The sequence below is a fragment of the Miniopterus natalensis genome, chromosome 8 (assembly GCF_054644295.1).
Source record: "Miniopterus natalensis isolate mMinNat1 chromosome 8, mMinNat1.hap1, whole genome shotgun sequence".
In the NCBI taxonomy this organism is placed as follows: Eukaryota; Metazoa; Chordata; class Mammalia; order Chiroptera; family Miniopteridae; genus Miniopterus; species Miniopterus natalensis.
The window spans coordinates 79,200,617-79,223,342 of record NC_142088.1 but is presented as its reverse complement, the minus strand read 5'-3'; the positions used below and the strand labels follow the sequence as shown (position 1 = coordinate 79,223,342).

Genomic DNA, 22,726 nt, shown 5'->3' with positions numbered 1-22,726 from the left:
GAACCAGTGTCGGTTCCCAGATCCACCCCTTCCCAGCTGGAATGGTTTTGGGTGCAGCTCCCAGGTGCCAACAGCTCATTTGCATTATTTATAAGTAGAAGTGCTTGTTTCCAGCTTGGCACTCGGAAATCTCCCAGCCGCTGAGCTACAGCTCAGGGAGCAAGGGGAAGGCAGGCTGGCTAAAGGTGGTAAACAATCCTCAAAGCTCCGTGGCTTAGCAGAATGAGTTTCTTTTTGGCTGAAGTCGCGCTGTCCTGTGGTTGACCTGTGCCGTCACCTGGAGACTCAGTCTGCATCTGTCTTACAGCTTCACTTCCTTCTAGGAGCTTGGGGGTCTCTGTTTGCTGGTGGGAGAGACGAGATGTGAGAGTTACACATGAGAAGCCTCTGGGCTACATGCACGGGGCACCCGTGTCTGCACCTCACTTCCTCTGGAGCAGCTCTAACCTCGGAGCCCACACGCAACACGCTGTCCTGCCTCTGACTCTTACAGGTGCTGTGACCTGCGCTGCGGAGGCTGCAGGACGGCTCGTCAGCCTGGGACACTCCTATCAGCTGTTCAGGCCCAACCAAAGTGCCATCAAACTAACGCCTTTAGCAAGCCCAGCTGGTCGTTTAGCCAAACGTAAACTAGACTTTGTGCATTTCCTCACCGTACCATGTTACATGCAAGTGGTGACAGGTCCATTTCTTCATTGTTCTGTTGAGGAACAGGAATTGATTTTTCTTCTATGGTAATTGCAGAGCAGAAGTTATGTGCAGAACGCACACCCGATGGTGTGGGAAGGGCACTGGTCCGTCAGGGAGCTGCCCACCGGCCAGGCTGCTGGTGCGAACGTGGACTGGCCGTGTCTGCTGGGCACCGAGTGTCCTCCGTCCACAGTGGAGGCACGTGTCGGGCGGGCTGTGCTGTGGAGCAGGCGCAAGGAGAGGGGCAGGAGCTGACTACTGCGCGCCAACTCCGTGTGTGTTTGGAAGTTTATCATAAATCTTCTGAGGGTCTATTAGCAGCACTCTTTATGTTAAAGAAAACAGAAACTCAGGCCAGTAATGAGGCTATGTTTCTAAATCCCATAAGCAGCAAAGCTAGCATCTGAGTGCAAAACCCCTTGGATTAAAAACCTGGCTCTTCCATACGCTCCGTGAACTCTGCTCTCCAGGAAGTTGCCCGGTGGTTGTGAGGTCAAGTCTGACTCTCTTGAAACAAGCAAGGAACCACTCCATGGGGTGGGAATCCACTGCCCAATGTGTGGCCGCAGCCAGGGGCAGCAGGTTAGGGGGATGCGCTGGATGCAGGCCGGGCAGACAGGGGGCGGCAGGACTCCCAGGACTAGCTTCTGACTGGAGAGAAAAGGTTGGGGATCCTCACTTGGAAGCCCCACTCACCAGATGTCACTGCGAGGCACCATCTCCAGGTGCTGGGTCCACCCCCCCTGCAATGTTATGCTTCTTCATCTGTGGTAGCCTGACCTATATTGAATCTGTGCAATTTGAATATATTTAGGATTAAAATGACAGATATAGTTAAGGCTTAAATCTGAACATTGTATTCAATCAACTTGTAAACAATTTTTTTTTTCCATCAGAAAATAATATTTCTATTTCTCTTTGATTGACGCCTAATTGATTCTTGTTAAGTGCGATGCCCAGATAGATGGAGTCATGGATAAGCTATGGAATCATTGTCTCCAGGTTGGGACATGCACAGACCTGTCCCTGGGCCATGCTTAAGCTCTTTTAAGAAGACCCACATTGCCCTGTCTTGCTCAGTCCTTCATTCTTGCTCATGGGATGGTCGCTATGGTCTCCTCACTGATTTCTGCCCCCAGCCTCTCTAGTCTCTCAGAAGAGCACATCCACTAAGGACATGTGTGGCCTTCAAAGTCCCCTCAGGGACCTGTGCATTCAGATATTTCTAAGTTCACCATCAGTCATTTATTGAATACATACTGAGGACGTGGCTACCCCTGAAAATACAGAAATATTCAAGATCCATTTACAAAAAAAGTCATCATATTAATGAAGAATATGACTTAACCTCCTCCCATAGCGGACTTAACATTTAAGAGCAGGGACAATACCTTATTGGTCTATGTATCCCCAGTGCCTGACTCTATGCTAACACATGGTTGGGATATGGTACACATTTGGTAAATTCCCTGAAGGACCATGTAAATGTACTCAGTTCTTTTTTGTTTTAATTGCTTTATTATAATTATAAGTGACAATAGTTAGCTCCCATTTATTGAATGCCAGCTGTGAGCAAAACACTGTGGCAGCCCCCTTCCGTCCTTTACCTCATCTAATTCTCATAAAAACTTGCAAGGAAAATAAAACTCAAGGGATTAAGCAACTTGCCAACTATTTGTAAATCACAGGTAGAGTTTGGATTCAGAGCTATTAGCTTCCGAAGAATTTCTAGATCAACACTGAGGGTCATCGAATTAGTAAATTAGTAATCTCTCTTGATTTACACAGATACATGATAAATATTACCCTCCAACAGAAGTACAGTATCATATGGCAAAACAAAAGGGGAGGGAAAGATATACAGAGACTTAGTCTGGGCAAAGGTTGACATTCTCTGGGCTGTGGGTATGTCGATACTTGTCAGAAACTTGAGTTTTCAGCAACTGGGACAAAACTGTAAAAAGCTCATGATATATGTCACTATTTAATAAGTGTGTCTTTCAAAGTTTATTTAGAACAAGGCATCTTAGATTTTAACTTGCAAAGGAATCACCCAGAGATTTGTTAAAACACAGTTAACACAACCTTAAGCGCAGAGGTTCTGACTGAGTCCATGAGTCCAGATGTGTAGTGATCTGGGGGACGCCAGTGGCTGCTGGCTTTAGGAGCACAGAGGAGAACCTCTGCTTTGAGGTCACTCCTGTAGACACCGCATGTCCTCCGAGGGTCACGCCTCTTCATGCCTCCAGAGTTCCACCTCTTCGCTCCCACGCGCCTGAGGAGCTGGACTTAATTCGCAGGTGGATTGCAAGGAAGAGTTATATTAAGCACATGTGCATATTTCTATTTTAAATACAACACATTATTAAGGATAGTTACTGTGCACTATAGATTCACTTACTGCATCACAGAGGGTATATAAGAGGCACATTAGAGACAAGGTTTTCAATTTGCGTTTAGCAACTATTGCTTCATTGTATCATCCTTTCAGTGAATGTGTTGTTTCTAAAGGAGAAAATGAAATATTGGTGTAGTTTGAGGTGGAGGAAGATGGAGGCAGGCATCTACTTTGCCCTTGGAACCTACCAGAGGCATCAGACATGCCTGTTGCTCTGTTTGAACACCTTGGGCCAAGGGGCAGGACTCCCGGGCTCTGGGGCACTGTGTCCTGGAGGAACCTAGAGCTCCTCCTGGGACATGTCCCGTGACCTAATAATACCCTGCCCCTCGGCTTTGTTCAGGTTTATGGAAATATAATTTTACATCATAAAGTTCACCTATTTAAAGTGTACAAGTTCATTGTTTTAGTCTGTTCACACAGTTGGGCAGTCGTCGTCACTACCTAATTTCAACACCCCAGAAAGAAACCCCATACTCCTTAGCAGCAATCCCTCATTCCTGATGCTAACCCCTACCCCCAGCCCTGGGAGCCACTAGCACTCTCTGTCTGATAGACTTATTTCGTACGGACATTGCAAGGCTTCTTTCCCCTAACTTGATGCTTTCAGGGTTCAGGACCCCGCCCTGCCGCAGCGTGCCTCAGCACCGCACTCCCGCTGCCTAACCACGCTCCCTGTGTGCAAGCAGCACGCTCCTTTACCACTCACCCCTTGATGGGCATTTGGGGGGTGCCCATTTTGGGGTAGAATTAGGCTCCTATGAACATTCATGCACAGAGTTCACTGGGGACACGTCTTTATTTCTGTAGAGTAGCTCTCTAGGAGTCGAATTGTTGACTCATTTTCTTTTTACAAAGTTTTTATTTTGAAATAATTCCCTGTAAATTGAAAAAAAGTGTACCAGGAGGTCCTCTGTGCCCCTTACCCTGTTTTCCCAATGGTGACATCTCACATAACTGTGGTAGGTCATCAAAACCAGGAGAGAGGGGTTGGTACAATACACAAAGCTTATTGGGATTGCCCATTTTCATATGCACTCCTGCGGGGGAGGGTGTGTGTAGGGGTGTGTGTGGCTCTGCAATTTTATCACATGTATACTTTTGTGTAATCACCATGTTAATCAAGAGGCAGAATAGTTTGATCACAGAAACTTCCCAGGATGTCCTTTTATAGCCACACCCCCCTCAGCTCCACCCCAGACTTTACCAACCACCGATACGCTTCCGTCTCCACTCACCTCCCCTTACCTGGTGAAAATGTTACAGAACCATGTCTATTTTTAGCCCATGCCAACCACGTGCAGACTGGGACCTCAAAGATCCGCCTTCCAGTTCAATCCCCTGACACATTTTTTGAGCTAATTTCAGAAATCTCTTCAGTTTTAACATTTTTTTTTTCTTTTTCTCACTGAAACCAGGCCAAGGCAAAGTCCCACAGACCTACTGCACAAGGAGTTTGATAAACTGAATTAAATAAATAGTCAAATGCAAAATGCTTCACAAGCATTTATTTGATAGGATTAATTTGGTTTTATTTATGGCTGTAGATCTAAAACTAAATATGCAGTCATGTGGTAAATATTCCATTTCTGGGAACATAAGGAGCAAGGAAGGAAATAGGACTGGAACATTTTTAAAGCCTTGAAAATACTATGTACTTGTACTGTAAGTTTTATGTCTATTCCTATATTTTTACAATAAGAACATAAATGGTGGCACAAAAAAGCTGTAGCTCTGCCCTTGGAACTTGAAAAGGTGAGATCTAAATAAAACTATTTGCTGTCTGAATACTATCATTATCTCTAATGAGAATGGGCTTCACAAGGACACTTCAGATTGTACCTCAGGCAATAAATTAGCTGCCAGGACTAGATTCAGACTATTTTCTTTAAATATGAAAACACTGATTTAACTGCTCTGTCCAGCTACATTTTATATCTGCTCATATTAATTTAAAAGTCTACTCTAAAGAGTCTTAATATGCCCGTCGATGTCCTTTTCATCGATGGCACAGGTCTTTGTGTGCCCGTGACGTCAGACCTTCCCAGGGAGCGCCAGCATTCACCGTTGCCCATGGAGACAAACCTTGCCCCTGACAAAGCTGCTTCTACCTTCCTTCATGCCCCGCTTGTCTTCCCAGCAGGGAATTTGATGGTTGCCCTATGGTGGCCTCCAATAGCAATTTAGAACTTGTAGAAGACATATTGCCTTTTTAAATGAGTGGAGATGATTGTTTAATTTTTCCCTTTGTCCCTATTATTGTTGTAATATATGTACATACATATATATACACACACACATATACATAAACCAAACATAGGTATATATACTAATAATTTTCTAATATTGAGCCACTCCTGCATTTGTGGATTAAGCTTCCAGTTGGCTACTATGTCTTTTTAAAATACACTATTGGGTTCTGCTTGCTGATATTTTATGTAAGTTTTTAATTACATTCATAAGTGAATCTGAAATTTTCTTTTTTGGTGTGGTCTTTGTTAGACTTAGGGATCACTTTTATACTTACTATTGGGAAATGGCACCATAATGCTAGGCCTCGGTCCTTGAGTTCAACTGAGAAAAGAATTCAGAGTTAAAAAATCCAATACAAGTGAAAATTTATTTAGAAAGTCACAGGGGTAGAAAAAGTGAGCCAGGGAAGAAGTGAGCCAGCTGGGCTGTGTGGGCTCAGGAAACAAGTTACAGAGGCAAAGGAAGGGCCCTTGGAGCTTAGGAGAAAGGCAAAGACAAAGGGCCTAGAGGAAAGAGAGGGGGAAAGGTGCTGGCATGCTTGAAAGAGAGAGAGAGAGACGGAACATGTACTAGGTTCTTCATCTTCAGGAGTTTTATCTCTTTTCTAAAGGCAGGACTTTATAGAGGAGGATCTCAATAGAATATTTATCAGCTTTTTAAGTGTGTCCTTTCAGGGTTGTGGTCTCTACTAATTGTTCTGTGTGAGGGTAGAGAAATCATTGCATCTGGCCTTGAGGTGAGCCATGGCATTGTTCCCTCTGATTTTACTGATTCTCTAGGCCTGGATCTGAAACACTACTGAGGCCTAGATGTTATCCCTAGTTTGACCAAAACTCTGTCTCTGTGGTCAACAGACCTGAGGCTCTGCTTCCAAGATTATTTGATGTGTATCAGACCTCATTGTCTCCAGGCCTTAATGCTTAATGGTGTGATTGTGCAGGCGCTTGTATGGGAGTCAGATGATGCTATTCTCCAGCCCTCGTTCCTCCTCTAAGAGGGTCTACCACATGACTAGAGACCTTCCAGGAGAGGAAATGTCAGGGGGTCTGAACCACATGACCAGGGACATGCTAGAGGAGGAAAGGTCACCATGGGGCAAGGTCCCTCCTTACAATTATCCATTGCTAGGCACCCGGGGCTTTGTGCCTGGGTGACCTTCAGTGTCACACCTCTTGCTCCTATTGTGCTCACGTCTGCCTAAGTGCCTACTAAATCACTTACCTTGTGTAACAATTTGAAATAGTTGTTTTTCCCTGTGCTTTGGAGAAGTATAAGTGGCACTGTAATAATCTACACTTTAAAAGATACCATATGACTCTATTGTCTTGTTCTGGGAGAGATCTTTAAATAACTTTTTTGTTTCTTTTATAAGAATAGATCTTTTAATCGTTTTCTATTTGTATTGGGATTAATTTTGGTAATTTTAAGACTGTGAATTACCTGAGATCTAGAACCTGTCTTTTTTGTTTAGTGCTCTGAGAGCCTGGGCTAGAATTACTGAAAAGTTGGTAGGTTGTCCATAAATGTGCATGTGCCTCCTGCCATGCGTTATGTTTGGCCCTCCAGGTGGGGCAACGCATTAAACAAGTAGCAGGTTTGTACTTGAAGCACTGGTGGATTGAACATATGTGTTTACCTTCACTTCTTCACAAAGCTTCACATAAACAATAGTAAATGATATAAATTTTCTTAAATTGCCTAGTCTACAGCTAATCAGAGAAACACTCTGAGTCTTAACCACCACCAGACTTTCAGCTTTAGTGATGGGGTCATCATAGAGATTTAAACATGTACCTGGCCAAGAGTTAGGGAAGCTGGGGGGAGAGATGGCCATCTGGAGCAGCAGCCGGCATGCTCGGCCAACCCGCATTCACAACTGCAGTCTGAAGTTAGTGAAAACAAGTGTAACTACAATGGCACCTCACGCCTTGCCCTGACTTTACAAGAGTAAAATGAATGTGCTCTGTCACTTCCATCTTCCCCACTCCATGTAACATACCCCTCTCATTTACAGACCCAACATCACCAGGAGAAAGTATCTAAAGACACTAACATGGGGGTTTCCCAAGAAATGGTCCAGCCGGGCTACACTGCAGTGAAGTCCTTGGAGGGCACCACACATATCTGCTTAGAGCAATGAGTATTTTAGAGACTAATGTTAAATAGGAGAGGACCTCCAAAGACTACCTGACATTGCAGAGGAGGTAACATGAAAGATACACGCACACAGTTGGGGGAACTATGTTTAAAGAGACGGAAGTGTCAAAGAAACTGTGTCATAATTAATATTTTCACAGATATTAGGGATATATTGCATCAATGAATCAAAAATTGCATGGTATTAAAAAAATATTCATAGGGAAAAGTAAACACTCTATGGAATTTAAAAATGTTACAAGTAAAATAGCCCAAAACTGAAAATCACTCAAATGAAGTAAGAACGAAAAGCCACCATTTCTGCACAGATGGGAGCTGAAGCCTGTAGGTTCTTCAGAATGAGCCTTGGGATTCATGGTCTAAAAATCACCAGGCTCCTTATCACTAAAAAATGTCAAGTAAAAAAACCTGACAAAAAAGAAGAGTCAGCATTGCATGAAACAATGCAATACCCACATCATCATCATGTTCGAGTTTATCACACACCTCCTCTGCGCCAGGCGCTGTGCTCGGGCTGCCTGTGGGTTATCTCTCGGATCCTCGGGAAGTGGCGTGAGGCAGGTGTGTTTATACCTATATCCACACGAGAGAATCAGTGCTTTGAGAGTTCATTAGCTGCCTGTTGCTGCGCAATGAACCCCAGCAAACGTAACATCTGGAAGCAGCAGACGTGACCACTCTGTGGTTTCTCTGGTCCTTGAGCAACTTAAATGGAGTGGTTCTGTCTGGGCCTCTCCTAGGGCTGCAGTTACAGCGTCAGCGAGGGCTGTGGCCACTACAGTGTTTGACTGTGGTGCTCTGCCCCAGAGCCCGCTCCCATGACATGTTTCAGGAGCCTCCACAATCACTCCTGTGGGCCTTCCCTCAGGGCTGCCTCTGGCCATGGCAGTGGGCTTCCCCAGAGTGACTGATCCAGGATTACCCAAGGTGGGGGCCACTGTCTTTCTATAATCCTCTTGGTAATGACATTAATAAATTTTGCCATATTCTGTTAGAAGCATGTCTGTAAGTCCAGCCCACACCCTAGGGATGGGCATGAATTCATGAGCAAGATGTGAACACCAGGAGGTGAGGATCCGATGAGTTAGCTTCATGGAGGTTGCCTACCATGACTTGGCTTATCCAAGCTCTCATAGGTGTAAGTGGTAGCCTTGTGATGCAAAACCACTCAGTTTGACTCCTGGGCTCATGTTCTTAACCACTATGTGACCTCCCCAAAATGCTGCTTGGGTGGACAGCAGCACCCTTGCACGTGGTTATTATATTGAGAGTGTAAGAGTGGCTGGGAAGAGCCACCACACCTAGAGGTAACTTCCATGTGTGTGATACGCTATCAAATGCGTTATTGGTTTGGCAAAGAGAACAAGCTATGTATCACGGTTAGTATGTAGGGTGCACTATAAGCCTCTCATTTACATCCACCTTCAGAAAATGCACATGGCTGTGAGAGCAGCCCATGAATACAAGGATCACCTTGAATTCACTCTGATTTATACAAATGCAAACCCTCTCAAGGCGTAGAACTTTATCGGTAATGAATTATTTGAGGCACCCCTCATACTTGATCATGACAAACTGCAGCTTCATTTTCCTGGGATGGGGCATTTGTCACAGGGACACGTGGCGAAGGTGAGGAGTTGGTGCTCTGTCTTTAAAGCTGTTGGAGCCACTGAAGTCTTTTAAGCGTGGGAAGATGACACACTTGGATATATCCCTGCTGCTCTGAGTTAGATCATTTTGTCCGTAACATCAGGCAACATCCTGCATTCTCATGCGAGAGACGGCAGGCGCCTCCTTCACATCTTACAGGGATTCATTTGTGGAACTGTGATGAGCTCTCTGTATTTCCCATATCTGCAGGTTGGTCCAGGTTCCCTATCTCAGGACACCTGTCTTCCTCTCTTTGAACGTAGAAAGACCTGTGTGGCTGCAGGCAGGCTGTGAGCTTCATAAGGCACAGACTGGTCACTTCCTTTATGTTCTGTAGTCTGGTGGCAGAAGCATTGTTGACATATCTTAAGGACTCAGTAAATGCTCCTTAAGTCAAAATAAACTTGATTGGCCACCTACTTATATTAGTTACCATGCTGAGCTCTGGATTGATATAAATAAGATAGTGTCATTTTACTTTATTAGTAAAAAGTCATGGCTGTATAAGCTCACTCAGTTTTTCATTCACTCGTCGGGCCCCTGCTGTGAAGGCGGCCCCTGCCTGCCGATGCTGGACAGGCACCAGCAGCACGTGGCTGCCATTCTTACAGGCCTGCCGCTGCTGGGGAGGCAGAGCAGCGCGGGGAGCCTAGCTCGGCACCCTGTGCAGGCACCCGGGAGGGACACACGCAGAGAAGGGCCGTAGCAGAGGGAAGGGGGGCCTTTTGAAGGATGTGACCTCTGAGCTGGTGAGAAGAACGACTTTGGTGAATGGAACATGTGACTCTATCAAGTACTGGGATGCTGGTTTGCTAAGACTTGGGGAGAAAGTCAAGGTTATAGAGGAAGGGAAGGAAAGTAACATTGACAGTCAGTAGAAGCAGAAGTCACTGATGCATCCAAGGGATGTGAACAACCATGCAGTTTCCTCCTGCTGCTTTGTGTCTCCCCAGCCCTCTACGAGCGATCCTGCGAGGCATACAGGCACCGCGGGGACACCGCTGGCTTCTTCTACATCGACCCAGATGGCAGCGGGCCGCTGGGACCTCTCCAGGTGTACTGCAACGTCACAGGTGAGGGGCTGAGGGTGCAGACTCCCACTCACGCTCTCTCTAGTTATGGGATGGTACACAACCGAGGGGAATCCCGGGACGGGGGCACTCCTGCAAATAAAAGGCCAAGTTCTGGGGGGAATGGTATTTTAGTAAATAATAAAATTAGCAGCTGGGTTGTTTTCATGAGAGAAGAAAACTTGTAACAGCCTTCACGTTCCACAAAAACCAAGAATTTATTACCAAGCGTTTTCTGGAGAACTTGTTAAAGATATTTTTTTTCTCTTAGAACTCAAAAACCACAAAGCAAATGAAAACAACCAAACAGAAAACAAAACTCAAACTGAATAGGAAAGCTTGACCCAGGTAATGGGAAAGCTTGATTCATGCCGGGCCTGAGGGCTGTGAATCCCACATTCTCTCTGAGCTTCAGTTGTATGTCAGTGATGTGGGAGTAGTAGTTTCTACCCCCTAGAGGTGTGAGAATTAGACACACTTGTGGGTAGTACAGCCACTAGTCAGACCAGTTATCCAGTAGATGCCTAACAAAAAGGGAAAGTGAGCTTTTTTGTTTTTTTCCGACAATTTTAGTTATCTTGCCAGTTCATTCTAAAGTGCAGAAGGACCTCATCAGAGCCAGTTGTCACATGGCTTTAGACACAGCATATGAACACTGATTTATTTTGAGAAATAATTCCACAAAAACAAAATGTGATGTAACAGTTTTCTAAACATACAGCATTGTGAGAGCGCTCTCTCCACTGCAAGTGTCGATAAGGGGCGCATCTACGTTTGTGGGCCCAGCACTGACTCTTGGAGAGGCCGGCAGAATCCTGTATTGAAGCAGGAAAGGAGAGGACTGTTTGGGTTCATTGAGGCTTCTCTGCAACAAGGCAACCCCTCTATGGAGCTCTTTCTGCAACCAGACACTGTCCTGGGCACTGAGGCTATGCAGAAAATTGAGACTAAGCCACTGTCCTTCACGAGGCAGTAAAATTGGAGATAATAGCATGCAATATCACAGGAAGAAAGGCAAGCAAACCTTTGCAAAAATGGTGATTAAGGACACTTAGCAATTTGCACATCTGAAAACAAAGGGCCACTGTTTTTTTCCTGCAGAAAATGCTAGTTACATAGAATTGAATGCCATTTCCTTGCATTTCCATAATCCTTTATCTGCAAAATGCATAATGCTCGCTGCTTCTCCACAGCTTTATAACACAAAATAGGAATTGTGCTGCTGTGTCTTTCATGGTTGTGGTAACTACAGTGTTCAACAACCTGGTCAAGTACTAGGTACGGTTCTCTGTGGACCTTGGTTATTTCAAAATGTAATTAACATATAGATCTCTGGGGGTTCTTGCTAGGAATATAGACTTCCCAGCCCCAGAAATTCTAAATCAGTAAATGCTCCATTACTGAGCTCTCCAAGTGACCCTGGTGCAAACTGCCCCTGGTCCACACCACCAAAACCAAGGAGTGGACTGACCGCAGCATAAGGCAAAGGAGATCGATGCCTGCAGGGGAGAGATGGAGCCCAGCAGCTTCGAGAATGTTTACAAACATCATTAATTAAATCCTCAGCACAGAAATAGGAGGGAGATAGTTTCATCTCTATCTTACACAGAAGGAAGGAGAGTATGAGGCTGTCATGAGGTAATAAATCTGGAGCTAACAGTCAAGACTCAGGAGTCAGGCAAATGCTTCTGGCTCAGTAATAACTGTATCACTAAACATTAATTAGATGCTGTGTATTGCTTATGTTCTGCTTTAAACAGTGCTTTTATTTTTGTCATAAAAGAAATCAATATTAATTATAAATTTTTAAGAAAAAGTATGAAGAAAATGCTAAAATCACCTATAAACCACAATGAAAATTGCCATTGTTATTTTGTTAGAATTTTCTTGTGACTTTTTTCTATAAATGCATATATGTTTTTTCTGTAAATGTATGTTTTTTAAAACATATATATATTGAAAGTATGAATTTAATAAGCTAGCATAGACTTGTTCTTATATCAATGAAATATATTTTGAAATTAAAATATGTACATTAAATATAGTGTAAATTTTTGAACTCTAAAATAATGTAAGTTCAGTGACCCAGAGGGTATGGTTGATCCATCGGTCTCATTTAGGTGGAGTCTCTGCCTGTCTTTGGGAGGACTTCTCTCAGGGTTTATGCTGGTATTGTGCCCAGGGATGGCTCAAGATAAATGTCTGCTTGCATTTAAATGTACCTGCCTCACTGATGTGACCCCAGAGGAGTCAAGACCTCTGCTTTCTGTCCCAGATGGGCAAGACTTCATCATGTGTGGTTGGATATTTCTTTAAATATGGGTTTTGGTCACATGCTATTGGAAAATACACAGGTTTTTGGCTTGGTTTTTTGTTTTGTTGTTTTCCTAAAACAAATCTCTGTGTAGCTGAATTATGTAATTCTCATGGTTAACTCATTGTATTTAGTATGTAAATATAATGATAATTGAAAGGTTAAAGTTGGTAGTGCACTGGCAGGCTAAAAAGCTGCCTCCAATGGTGATAAGAATTGAATTTATTTAAGGAAAAGGGGTGGGGGATGGGGTGTCCAAAAGGAAGGCTACAGGGCACCAGGGCACTGAGTCAAAGGGTACTGGGCACATGATGGCAGCAAAAATATATTCAGGACAGTGAGACAAGGAAGGGCACAGACGAAGAAATGTGAGAGCCCAGCTGGGCTGCTCTGGGCACTGAGACGTCAGCAAGAAGGGGCCTTGGAGACAGGATCAGGGGGTAAGCCCAGGACAAGCTGCTGCTGCCCAGTGCTCCCTGGGTTGCAAGTCTCGTGGGGCCCCTCGGAGGGGGAAGGAGATGGCACTGGCGTGCTCCCCTGGGGGAGAGGGCAGGATGGATCCTCTGTCCTGAGTGTATTTACCTCTTTCTTGCTGGTGGAAATCCTAGGGGAGGTCTCAGGGGAAGGTCTCAATAGAATATTCATCCGCTTTCCAGGTGTGCTCTTTCAGGGTCATGGTCTCCACTGATTGTTCAGCACCAGGGCTGGGGGTCATTAGTCAGTGTAGCTGGTCCTGAGGTGGCCACTGAGCCACTTGTCTGATTTTGCTGCTTTTCTGGGCCTGGAGCTGAAATACAACTGAGGCCTAGATGCTGTCTTTAGGGAGGAAACACTCAGGGGTCTAAACCACATGACCAGTGATATGCTGGGGGAGGAAGGTTACCCTGGGGACAAAATTCTTTTTCCCCCAGTTTTGCCCCTTGCTAGGCACCTGGGGCCTCCTGCCCTGGTGAGTCTCTGTGCCTGGCCCATGGTCCTTGCTCTGCTCATGTCTGTTTAATAATAATCAGGTCCGTATTTTTCTATTTGTAAAATGTTAAATGTTCTTGAATACAAGTAACATGATACTAGCAAAAGTGTGGCGGGAAGTGTTCAGGGAAGAGAGGGAGGGACAGAGAACGGAACTGGGGTGGAGCAGGAAAAAGAGGACTTGGTCTGTGTTAAATTCCCATTGGAGAAAACTCAAAGCTGCTGCTCTCTGCCTTGTCTGTAGCAGTACTGAGTAGCAACAGGGGTTGTGACCAGCCCTGGCTGACTGGGGCCTGGGCTCTCTTCCTGCACCTGAGCCAGCAGCTGGGTGCTCCTGGCCCCTTCACAGGTTTCTAAATAAGGACCTGGGCCAGGCGGTCGCACAGGCGTCTTCACTCAGAATTCCCTGAGAGATTGTGAGGCTCAACAGTGAAGGGAACTGTCTCCTGAGAGGCCTGCAGGTGTTTGCAAATACAGGTCCTGTGGGTGAAGACGGATGGTTTTAGTTGTGGAAAACAGTTAATTTGAATCCCAAAAGCATCTCTTTAAAATGCACCCCTAGGGAACATTAGCTCTCTGTTTCTGCCCTCATGGTGGCACCTCACCCTCCTGGAGGTTTCAATCTGTGCTTCTGCTACCAGAGAGGAGATCCCTCAAACTCAAGCAGCAACTGTCTCCCTGATGTAAGCCAACAAAACCTGTGCAAGGGAAGGGAGGCCAGTTTGGGGAATAGCCTGAGGGCTGACCAGGGTCCAGGGTTGTTGATGAAGTGGACTGAATCTAGGTCGCTACACATTTTGTGTGCACTCAGACTGCGTCACCTAGCCTTTGGAATCAGTGGGTGGGAGACAGGGCAGGCCCTGAGTTTGGAGGGAGGGCAGACTGAAGTGGGTGGGGAAGATAAAGAATAATTTTCTGCAGGAGTACATATACCTTTGGCCTACTCGCCACATCTAACTGATTTACAATTCATGTCAGCTCAAAAAAATGTGCAGGTTCCAGGCACTGTGCAAACTGCTAATCTTGCTAATACCAAATTGTGTCTGCTTTAGTTTCTCCAGGCTTCTACAATAAAACTCCACAAATTGAGTGGCTTAAAACCAAAAACAAACAAACAAAAAACAGAAGTACATTGTTTCACAGCTCAGGAGACTAGAGGTCTAAAACCAAGGAGCCCCCAGGGCCCTCTCCCCTGGAACCCGGAGGGGAATCCTCCTTGCTCTTCTGGCTCCTGGCATTTGGCCTAATCCCTGGGCATCCTTAGACTTGTAGAGGTTGTCACCCTGCCTCCATGGGACATAATCACAGGTGACCATCTCCTCTCATGTGACTGTGTGTCTCTTCTCTTCCTATAAGGACATTGGTGATACTGGGTTAGGGCTCACCTTCATGCAGTCTGGTTTCATCTTCATTTGCTTGCATTTGCAAATAACCTATTTTTGATTAAGGTCACATTCACAGGTACTGGGGGTTAGGACTTTACATATATTTGGGGGAAATAGTTCTAATCATAACACTATCATTTCAGGAACAGTCTGTATCATAGGTGTCAACATGAGAAACTTCCATACTGGTAGAAATTGTTGTGAGTTTATTAGAGCCAAATTGATGACAATTGCCAGGTAGCGAAATCTCAATGGATTGAGAGAATGCTCCAGAGAATGGAAGTTTTGTACCTTATTTTATACATTACAATCAAAAGAGGAGATGTAAGTGGGTTACATGAAATCCATTGGTGATAGATTAGGGAGCTGGGAGAAAGCAAAGCGGGGAAACCTCTGGGATTGGACAGAAAGTAAAATTATAGACACACTTCTTTTACTTAGATGGGTGCAATAGAGTTAACAGTCAACAACTAACTCCATAACAGTGAAGGAACTGGCGGTCTCTGCAGAGTGGCGCCTGTGCTCTGAGGGGTCCAGGAAAAGGGAAATTACTCAGGCATTCTGAAGATATGTTATTGTAGTTGTGAAAAGACAATAGATGGGCTCAATTAAGGTAAAATTGACCTTTGTCAAGGAAGATTCTAGCCTAGGACCCACCACAAACTGCTTTTAGTTAATAAGTTTTCATTTCAGACCATCCTTTGTGGTTACTTTAGGTCTCTGAGTTTGCAAGGCCGACATGTAGGCCTCCTCTGAGCTTGTCAGGTCTAGTATATGGCCCCTTTTTGTCCACAGAGTAATCATGGAAACAGCACAACAACAATTAAAATATAAGGACGATGCCAGGGCATGTGTAGTGTGTGTTGGGAGCATGTGGGAGGCCCTCACCCGGGCTCTTGTGCAGTGGGAGGGCCAGTGGGCAGGAGGGCGATGTCTCTGAGACCTGGACAGGGAGGCAGATGCCAAGAGAAGAGGCACAAAAACATTTCCAGGAAGAGCAAACACATGTCAAAAACAAAGTTACAGGGTTGGTTGGACCTGCAAAGTGTGGGAGCCACCACACTCACGAAGATGTGTCGTTAGTTTAGAACACCGAAAAACGCAGGAGCTGAATGAACAGAGGGAACAAAAGGAGCAAACTGACCTGAGGAGGTGCGAGCAGAAGCCGTTGAAGGTCCACAGTCTGAACTGGTTTCCCAGCAAGGAAATCTGCTGTCCCAATTCCAGGAAAAAGAAGGAATGGCTTTATTATAAAGAATTATTTTTAATTGAATTAATTGAGGTGACATTGGTTAATAAAATCATACAGCTTTCAGGCGTACAACCCTCTAACACACCATGTGTACATTGTATGGTGTTCACCACCCTGTCGAGTCTCCACAGTCACCACTGACCCCCATACCCTCTCCCACCTCCCCCAGCTCCTTTCCCTCTAGGAATCACCACATTGTTGTCTATGTCCATGAATCTTTCTTTTATTTTCTTTGCCTAGTCCAAGAATCCGTAAGCATGCAGGGCTATTTACTTGTCCTGAATGAAGGATGAACAAGTTTCTGAACACCAGCCACAAGGCACTGTCCTCACACCATACACAGCCTTTAGCACTGCTCCTCTATCTTGAGGACGGTGGCTATTCAAGTGGCTTGCTCATATGAGGATGTTTACAAAGGTAAGGGCATACAGGAAGAAATCGTGGGAAACGGGTCATACTATAGAGCTAGTAAGAGAAGGGCGGTCCCCATCTCCAGACTCACAGACATGAGAGGAGATTGTTGCCAGAGTAGGAAGGATGGAGCTATGCCCTCCTGTGTGAAAACCACCAGCAAGACCTCAGTCCCTCCTGGTTCTCTCCAGTCTCCTTCCCATGTCTCCATTGAGCAAATGCTGCTAGAACTCAGGAGGTATCGGCATTTATTGATGCAATGCTTTTGGTCAGTCTTCTGTAGCTCAGAGAAAGCTACAGAAAGGTAGAAAGTGCGTCTGGTGGGGCAAATGGAAAATATCCATGTAAGCCTGTTTAATGAACTGTCCAAAGAAGTCTGGAGAAAAGAGATTAGAATTCGTCAAGAATCAAAGATGGTGGTGAGGCTAAACTCAGAAGCCTTGCAAATATATAAAGCATGGACTTAATCAATAGACTTCACCCTGAAGTGGAAAAGACCCCCTTTGCGGGTTAAATGGGAATGAGGTTAGGAGGAATTTCAGAAACACATGCTGACTTAGAGAACTGACTGACTCTCAAAGCCAATGCCACTCAATTGATGAATAACTGAAGGACAAGTAGACAACTAGGAGAAACTGACACACTAAAATGACATGTCTTGTTAAAAGGGACATCTGGGTCCTGTGCTATTTCCTGGGGCTAAAAGTATCCTGGCCTGGATGTGGACAACTTCCACCAATGATGTAGAGTTTGTGGTCATTCTGAGCGACCAACCTAATAGGGCAAGTAGGAAGGGTGGTATTTAACCAAGAAGAAATCCAATGAGGACTTCAAATTCTGCTGCTGGGTGAAAATGCATGTAAGGCGGGCCTGCAGGACAGGTTAGATGGCCTCGGGAAGTGAGGGGATTCTGGGCACTGGGATCAGTGCAAAGAAAAAGGTCAGAGTGAAGGGAGAACAGAGCCTAGCATGTAACAGTGACATGAGTGAAGGCCTGAGGTACTGCTCAGTTGTTTACTGCTTTCCTTGGTGCAATGGTTAATTTTATGTTTCAACTTGGCTGAGCCATGTAGCTCAGGTATTTGGTCAAACATTATCATTAATGTCCCTGTGAAGGTGTTTTCAAGATGTAATTAACATTTTTATTAGTGGACTTTGAGTCAAGCAGATTGCCCTTCAACATGTGAGTGGGCCATGCACAATTATTTCAAGGCCTTAACAGTACAGACTGACTTCTCCTGAGCAAGCAGACATTCTGCCAGCAGATGTCCTTCAAACTCAAACTGCAACTCTTTTCTGGGTCTCCAGGCTGTTGGCCTACCCTGGACAACCCTGCTTAATAACCTCAGGGTCCTGGCAGTCTGGGTGCTTCTACTCTCTGCTCTCCTCCCATGTTCTGTAAGTTTCCACCATGGCACTGACCAACTGTATTGTAACCACCAATGTTTACTTGCATGTCCCTACTGGGCTCTGAGCTCCTTGGTGGAAAGTGAGAGACAGGATGTGAAGAATCTCTGGATCTACTTCACATTTACTCATGAGTCTCAGTGTAAACAAAACTCTGAGAAATCACTGTCAAATTAAAGATTGATTTCTACATTTCTTCTTACCCCTTCCTATAACTTGTCTTAGACTAAGGCCCTGTTCCATTTAACCAATACTTTGGTACTGTGGATTCTATCTCGATGTCTAATCTTACCTGGGCTCGATCATTCCTACACTCTTTGCAACCTTTTCTGCAAATTCAAGAGTAAAAGTGTTCAACTGCTCCTCATTACACCCAAACCCTTTCATTGGTACCCATCCTTCCCCAAAGGCCTTCTTTTCTGCAAATATAGTAATGACCAGCGGGAGTGGCACAAACTTTGTAATCACATTGAAGTTTAAATTTCAGTGCCTGCATATCCCAGCTGTGTGGCGTTGGACAAGTGATTTAGCATTTCCGGGCCTTGGTTTCCTATGAAATGGAGATGATAGAAATGGTTTCCTTTCAAGATGACTGTGAGGTTAGAATAAAGCCAAAGTTCCTAGACCCCCAAAGTAGGTGGTTATAAAATAGGGAAACTCAGTATTTACTCTGCTCTCTCTCACGCTCACTGCTGTCCTGGTGTGGATGGTATCTTTACAGACACCATAGCGGTAGAAGAGAGGGGTCTCCTCCTCCCAGCAATAAGGCAATTACTCCTTCAGGAGTCCTGAGATTTCTGAGGCTCTAGCAGCTTGGAGGGAGCATTTTTGCGGGGAAGCTTCCAGTATCAATAAAGAAGAAATAGAGGAATAAGGCACCCTGACAAGATTTTCCTTAGAACCTGACATTTAAACTTATTCTACTCAGTTTACATTTTACCATTTTTAATGTTAACAAGACATCTTGTCAAAGTGTTAACAAATGTTTCCCAGCCACACACTGTCTTTCCTCTGTAGAGTACAGATGTATACTGATATGCAAAATTGTTCATCTAAAACCAGTAACAAAAACACATTTATTTCTTATCTTGATGAATGCAATGCCAATTTCATGCCTCCATACCTGTACGGAAATCATGAGGCATTGCGGGGAGTTTGCTAGGAATGTTTAGTCAAATCTCTAAAGTAAAACTTGTTTCCATTCTCAAGCAGCTCATAATCAAAACACCTTACAAGCCTCCATATCTTATCACTGTCGCTGTTATGACGCTGTTTGTCACTGCGTTGGCAGCAGGCTCTGTTTTCACTAAAACTCATCAAAGAATGCATAATGGAGTAGGTAGAGAAGCCACAACTGAAATCTCTCTAATATGCCTGCACCTAATAGTGCAATGTGATTGCAGGTAATAGATTATCACCCAGTCTATTGACAGAAATAAATAAATATGTCCATTCAATTAGTTCTAACAGCTGTCAGCTTTGGTTCCCAAAGTTAGACCTGTCAGTGAGTTTACAGGTATGAATGGGCTGCACAGGATCTGGCCGTGTAGAAGAAACAAGAGTTACCCAGGGAAGAGAATGGAGATACCTGTTGGCACATGTATGTCTCACTCAGCTTCTTAACATGTTGTTTTATTTTGGTAGCTGTATTTTACACCAAAGAAACCTATAATTCACTAGTTGGTGTTATGTCAACCTGTAATGAAGTCCTGTTCTTGTACCTTCTATTGGCATCTTCCTGATGATTTCTACCATAAACACTTCACGTCCAACACACACACACACACACACACACATGCACACACACAGCAAGAAGGAAGTGTTAACTTCCATTGCACTGATGAAGTCTCCTACAGGAATAAACTGGACTCATATCCTCGAGGAGTTTGTTTTTATCATAAGTTGGACAGCCATCATTGCAGAAGACTCTTGACAGAAAGTTGTCACTTGGTTACAGACTGCAAAAAATGTGCTGAATATCTACTGGGCACTGGCCTAGTTCAACTTTTATCACTGTGAAACAGTTGTAATAATTTTTGTTTTATAAATGTGCTGATGAGGCTAATAAGTTATAAAGAAAAGATTCCTTACAGCCATCAGATCTAAAGCTTTTGCCCCATTTGATGTGCGCAGTGCTTCTCATAAAAGGGCCCTCAAGTGTGGGAGGCAACCCTTCTCCTATCAATACAAGTCAATATACATTGGTCTTCTTCTGTTAGGCCAGGCTCTGATGAGGCATTAGAGATACAGAAATGATTACGATGTAGTCCCCCAACTCCACAGAGACTATAATCTCATGTCCTGGTGGCAAAAACACCCAAGTCCTCAGCCTTCCCACTCTGACTCATAATTCATGCAATAGCAAGGATGATGTTTTAAAAACAGATATCTTGGCTCCCGACCCTCCTTTCTTCTATCTGTGCATTTATGGATTACAATTTTTGAAGGGCATGGTTGTGCAGATATGCGAGCTCAAAGTCAAATGCGTTAAAAAGCAGTCTTAGAACAATGCCTGTACTTATTGCACCCTCCAAATAACTATAATTAGAACTTATTATAATTATTGTCTGTGAGACCAGGAGCAAGGCCCTTGATTGTTGCATCTCAGTTACTCTGTCTGTAAATGGAGGGTGATGATAACAGCTTTTTATTATCTCTTTGTAGTCAACTATATGAGTTAACATTTCAACAGTGCTAGAGAGGGGCTGACACCGAGCAGGTGGTATGGAAACCCTAAGTCTTTCTCTCCTTTTCTTCTTTCCCCCTCCCTTGGAAACACAAAGGCTGTCTTAATGGGCCACAGGCTCAGCTCTCCTGGGAAGGAGCCCACAGGCCGCATCCCTGGGACTCACCCATGGGTGACTCCTGCTGTGGCTCACTAGCAATTTACTCAGCTGGAATAACACGTGTCCTGTCACTGGCATTTCAGAGGGACACATTGTTTTCAGTGAACGAAGTGTTGTCCAGAGGACTTTTTTTTTTTTCTTTTAAATAAATAAGAAGATAACAGCTGAGAGGAAGGAAGTTCTTTTTAAGTGTATTTCTCCTTGTTCAATGCCTCGTGTTGTTGGCCAAGGCATGGCGACCACCTAGGGGTTCCAGAAGGCTGGCCTCTGAGGCAAAGCTGGGATCTGCCTGTGTGAAAGTCCTGAGCTTTAAAGTGGTCTCTCTGGGCTAACGGGCGGCATAATCTCCTGCTAAATTGGACCATTAAATAAAACGACTAGGTCATAAAGATGTAGCATTAGCCTGAAATTAAAGCACCATCACCTTTGAGTTGCCAAGAATTTCACCAGGCACTCAGAGAGATTCTGTTCACACATTCGTTCAGGGCAGCCAGTTGACTCCAAACACAGGGATGGGAAGAGAGGGCTCAGGACCAAGAAGGAAGGTGGGTGCAGTGTGATCCCCACCCATTTACTTGCTTTTTCATGCACTCAGCCCCCTTACTAACTCACTCCCTGATGCCTTGCATTCCTTTATTAGTCTCCCACTCATTTACTTCCACATTTATTTTTTATGTGTTGAGTTACTTATATATTATTCATTCATTGAGTCAGTCACTCAGTTATTCAGCTGCTCATTTGGAAATTGTAATTCAAATAAACTTTTGAGCAAGGTCTGGGCGAGGCACCAAGGTTACCAAATGAATGTCTGTCCTTGTCCTAAAGGATCTCTCAGTTTAGAAAGCGAACAGACATTGTAAACAGATATTTCATACAAAATGTGGAAAATAAAATAGAAGCCAAAAGATGCTACAGAAATAGTACAAAGGAGGCCATGGTTGAATCATGGGGAGAACGGAGACTGGGAACAGTGGTCCAGGAAGCTGTCGTGGAAGGGCTGCCCTCTGAGCTGCATTTTCTAGTATAAACAGCTAATAATTAATTAAGCATCTACTAGTATGAGGCCCCATGCCAGGTATTTTATTCTCATGTCATTCAGTTTCCCAGCAATCCTGTGTGGAAGATACCATACTTTTCATCTACATAGGGGTCACTGGAATCTTGAGGCTGACTCGTACAAGGTCTCATGAATGGACATATGTTGCCTAGAAAGTGGAGCTAAGTCTGTGATTCCCATTCCTGGAGTCCTAGGCCTGGGGAAATAGAGGCTCTGAAGCAAAGAAACACCCATGTGTCTAAACAAAGTAGACCCTTCCCCTGGCCTGTGCACCCCCATCTGTTAGTCAGTACCCCCAAGGAAGGCCCTGGAGGGAGTGAGCCTGAAGGAATGAGTCCCCATTACACCCACCTCACTGCATGATCATCAGCTTCCTCACCTGTCAGCTGGGGGTAATCTTGCCCACCTTGCAAGGCTTTTCTGAGTATCAGATGAGGATTATAAAGCCCAAAGATTCTTAAATTTTATTTCTTCAAAGGATGACCTCAGATGAATATTTAACATTCCATTTTCTAGGCTGTTCCCAGCAATGTTTCCTCAGTAGGTTGAAGACAGTGTTAATAGCATTTTTCACAAACATCTGAAGACATCAGACTTTGGGAAATATCCATATAAGTTGATTAGCACGTTGCTTAACACTGAAGTCCCCTTCCTTCATCATATCCCCACTGCTCAGTGACTGCAGCGTTGCTCCTCTGAACACCTGCGCATAGGGCTTATGCTGATGCCTTCCTAATGGGTATTGGGCAGCACGTATTTATTGCAGATACTGGCGAACCTTTCCTTCTGTGCTGTGGGAGCAGGGCACAGTCCAGTCAACCGGTGTTCACAGCTCAGGGCTCTAGGAGCTACTGTGAACCACCATGG

General features: G+C 44.5%; 1 protein-coding gene across 2 annotated transcripts in view; it reads left to right on the top strand.

Moving 5' to 3' along the window:
• Positions 1 to 22,726, top strand: part of CNTNAP5 (contactin associated protein family member 5) — a 724,101-nt gene that overhangs the window by 455,319 nt on the left and 246,056 nt on the right. For both annotated transcript variants that reach the window (XM_087819922.1, XM_087819923.1), the window contains one exon: positions 10,102 to 10,221. In XM_087819922.1, coding sequence (XP_087676048.1) covers positions 10,102 to 10,221 — 120 coding nt within the window. The remainder of the gene's footprint in view (positions 1 to 10,101; positions 10,222 to 22,726) is intronic.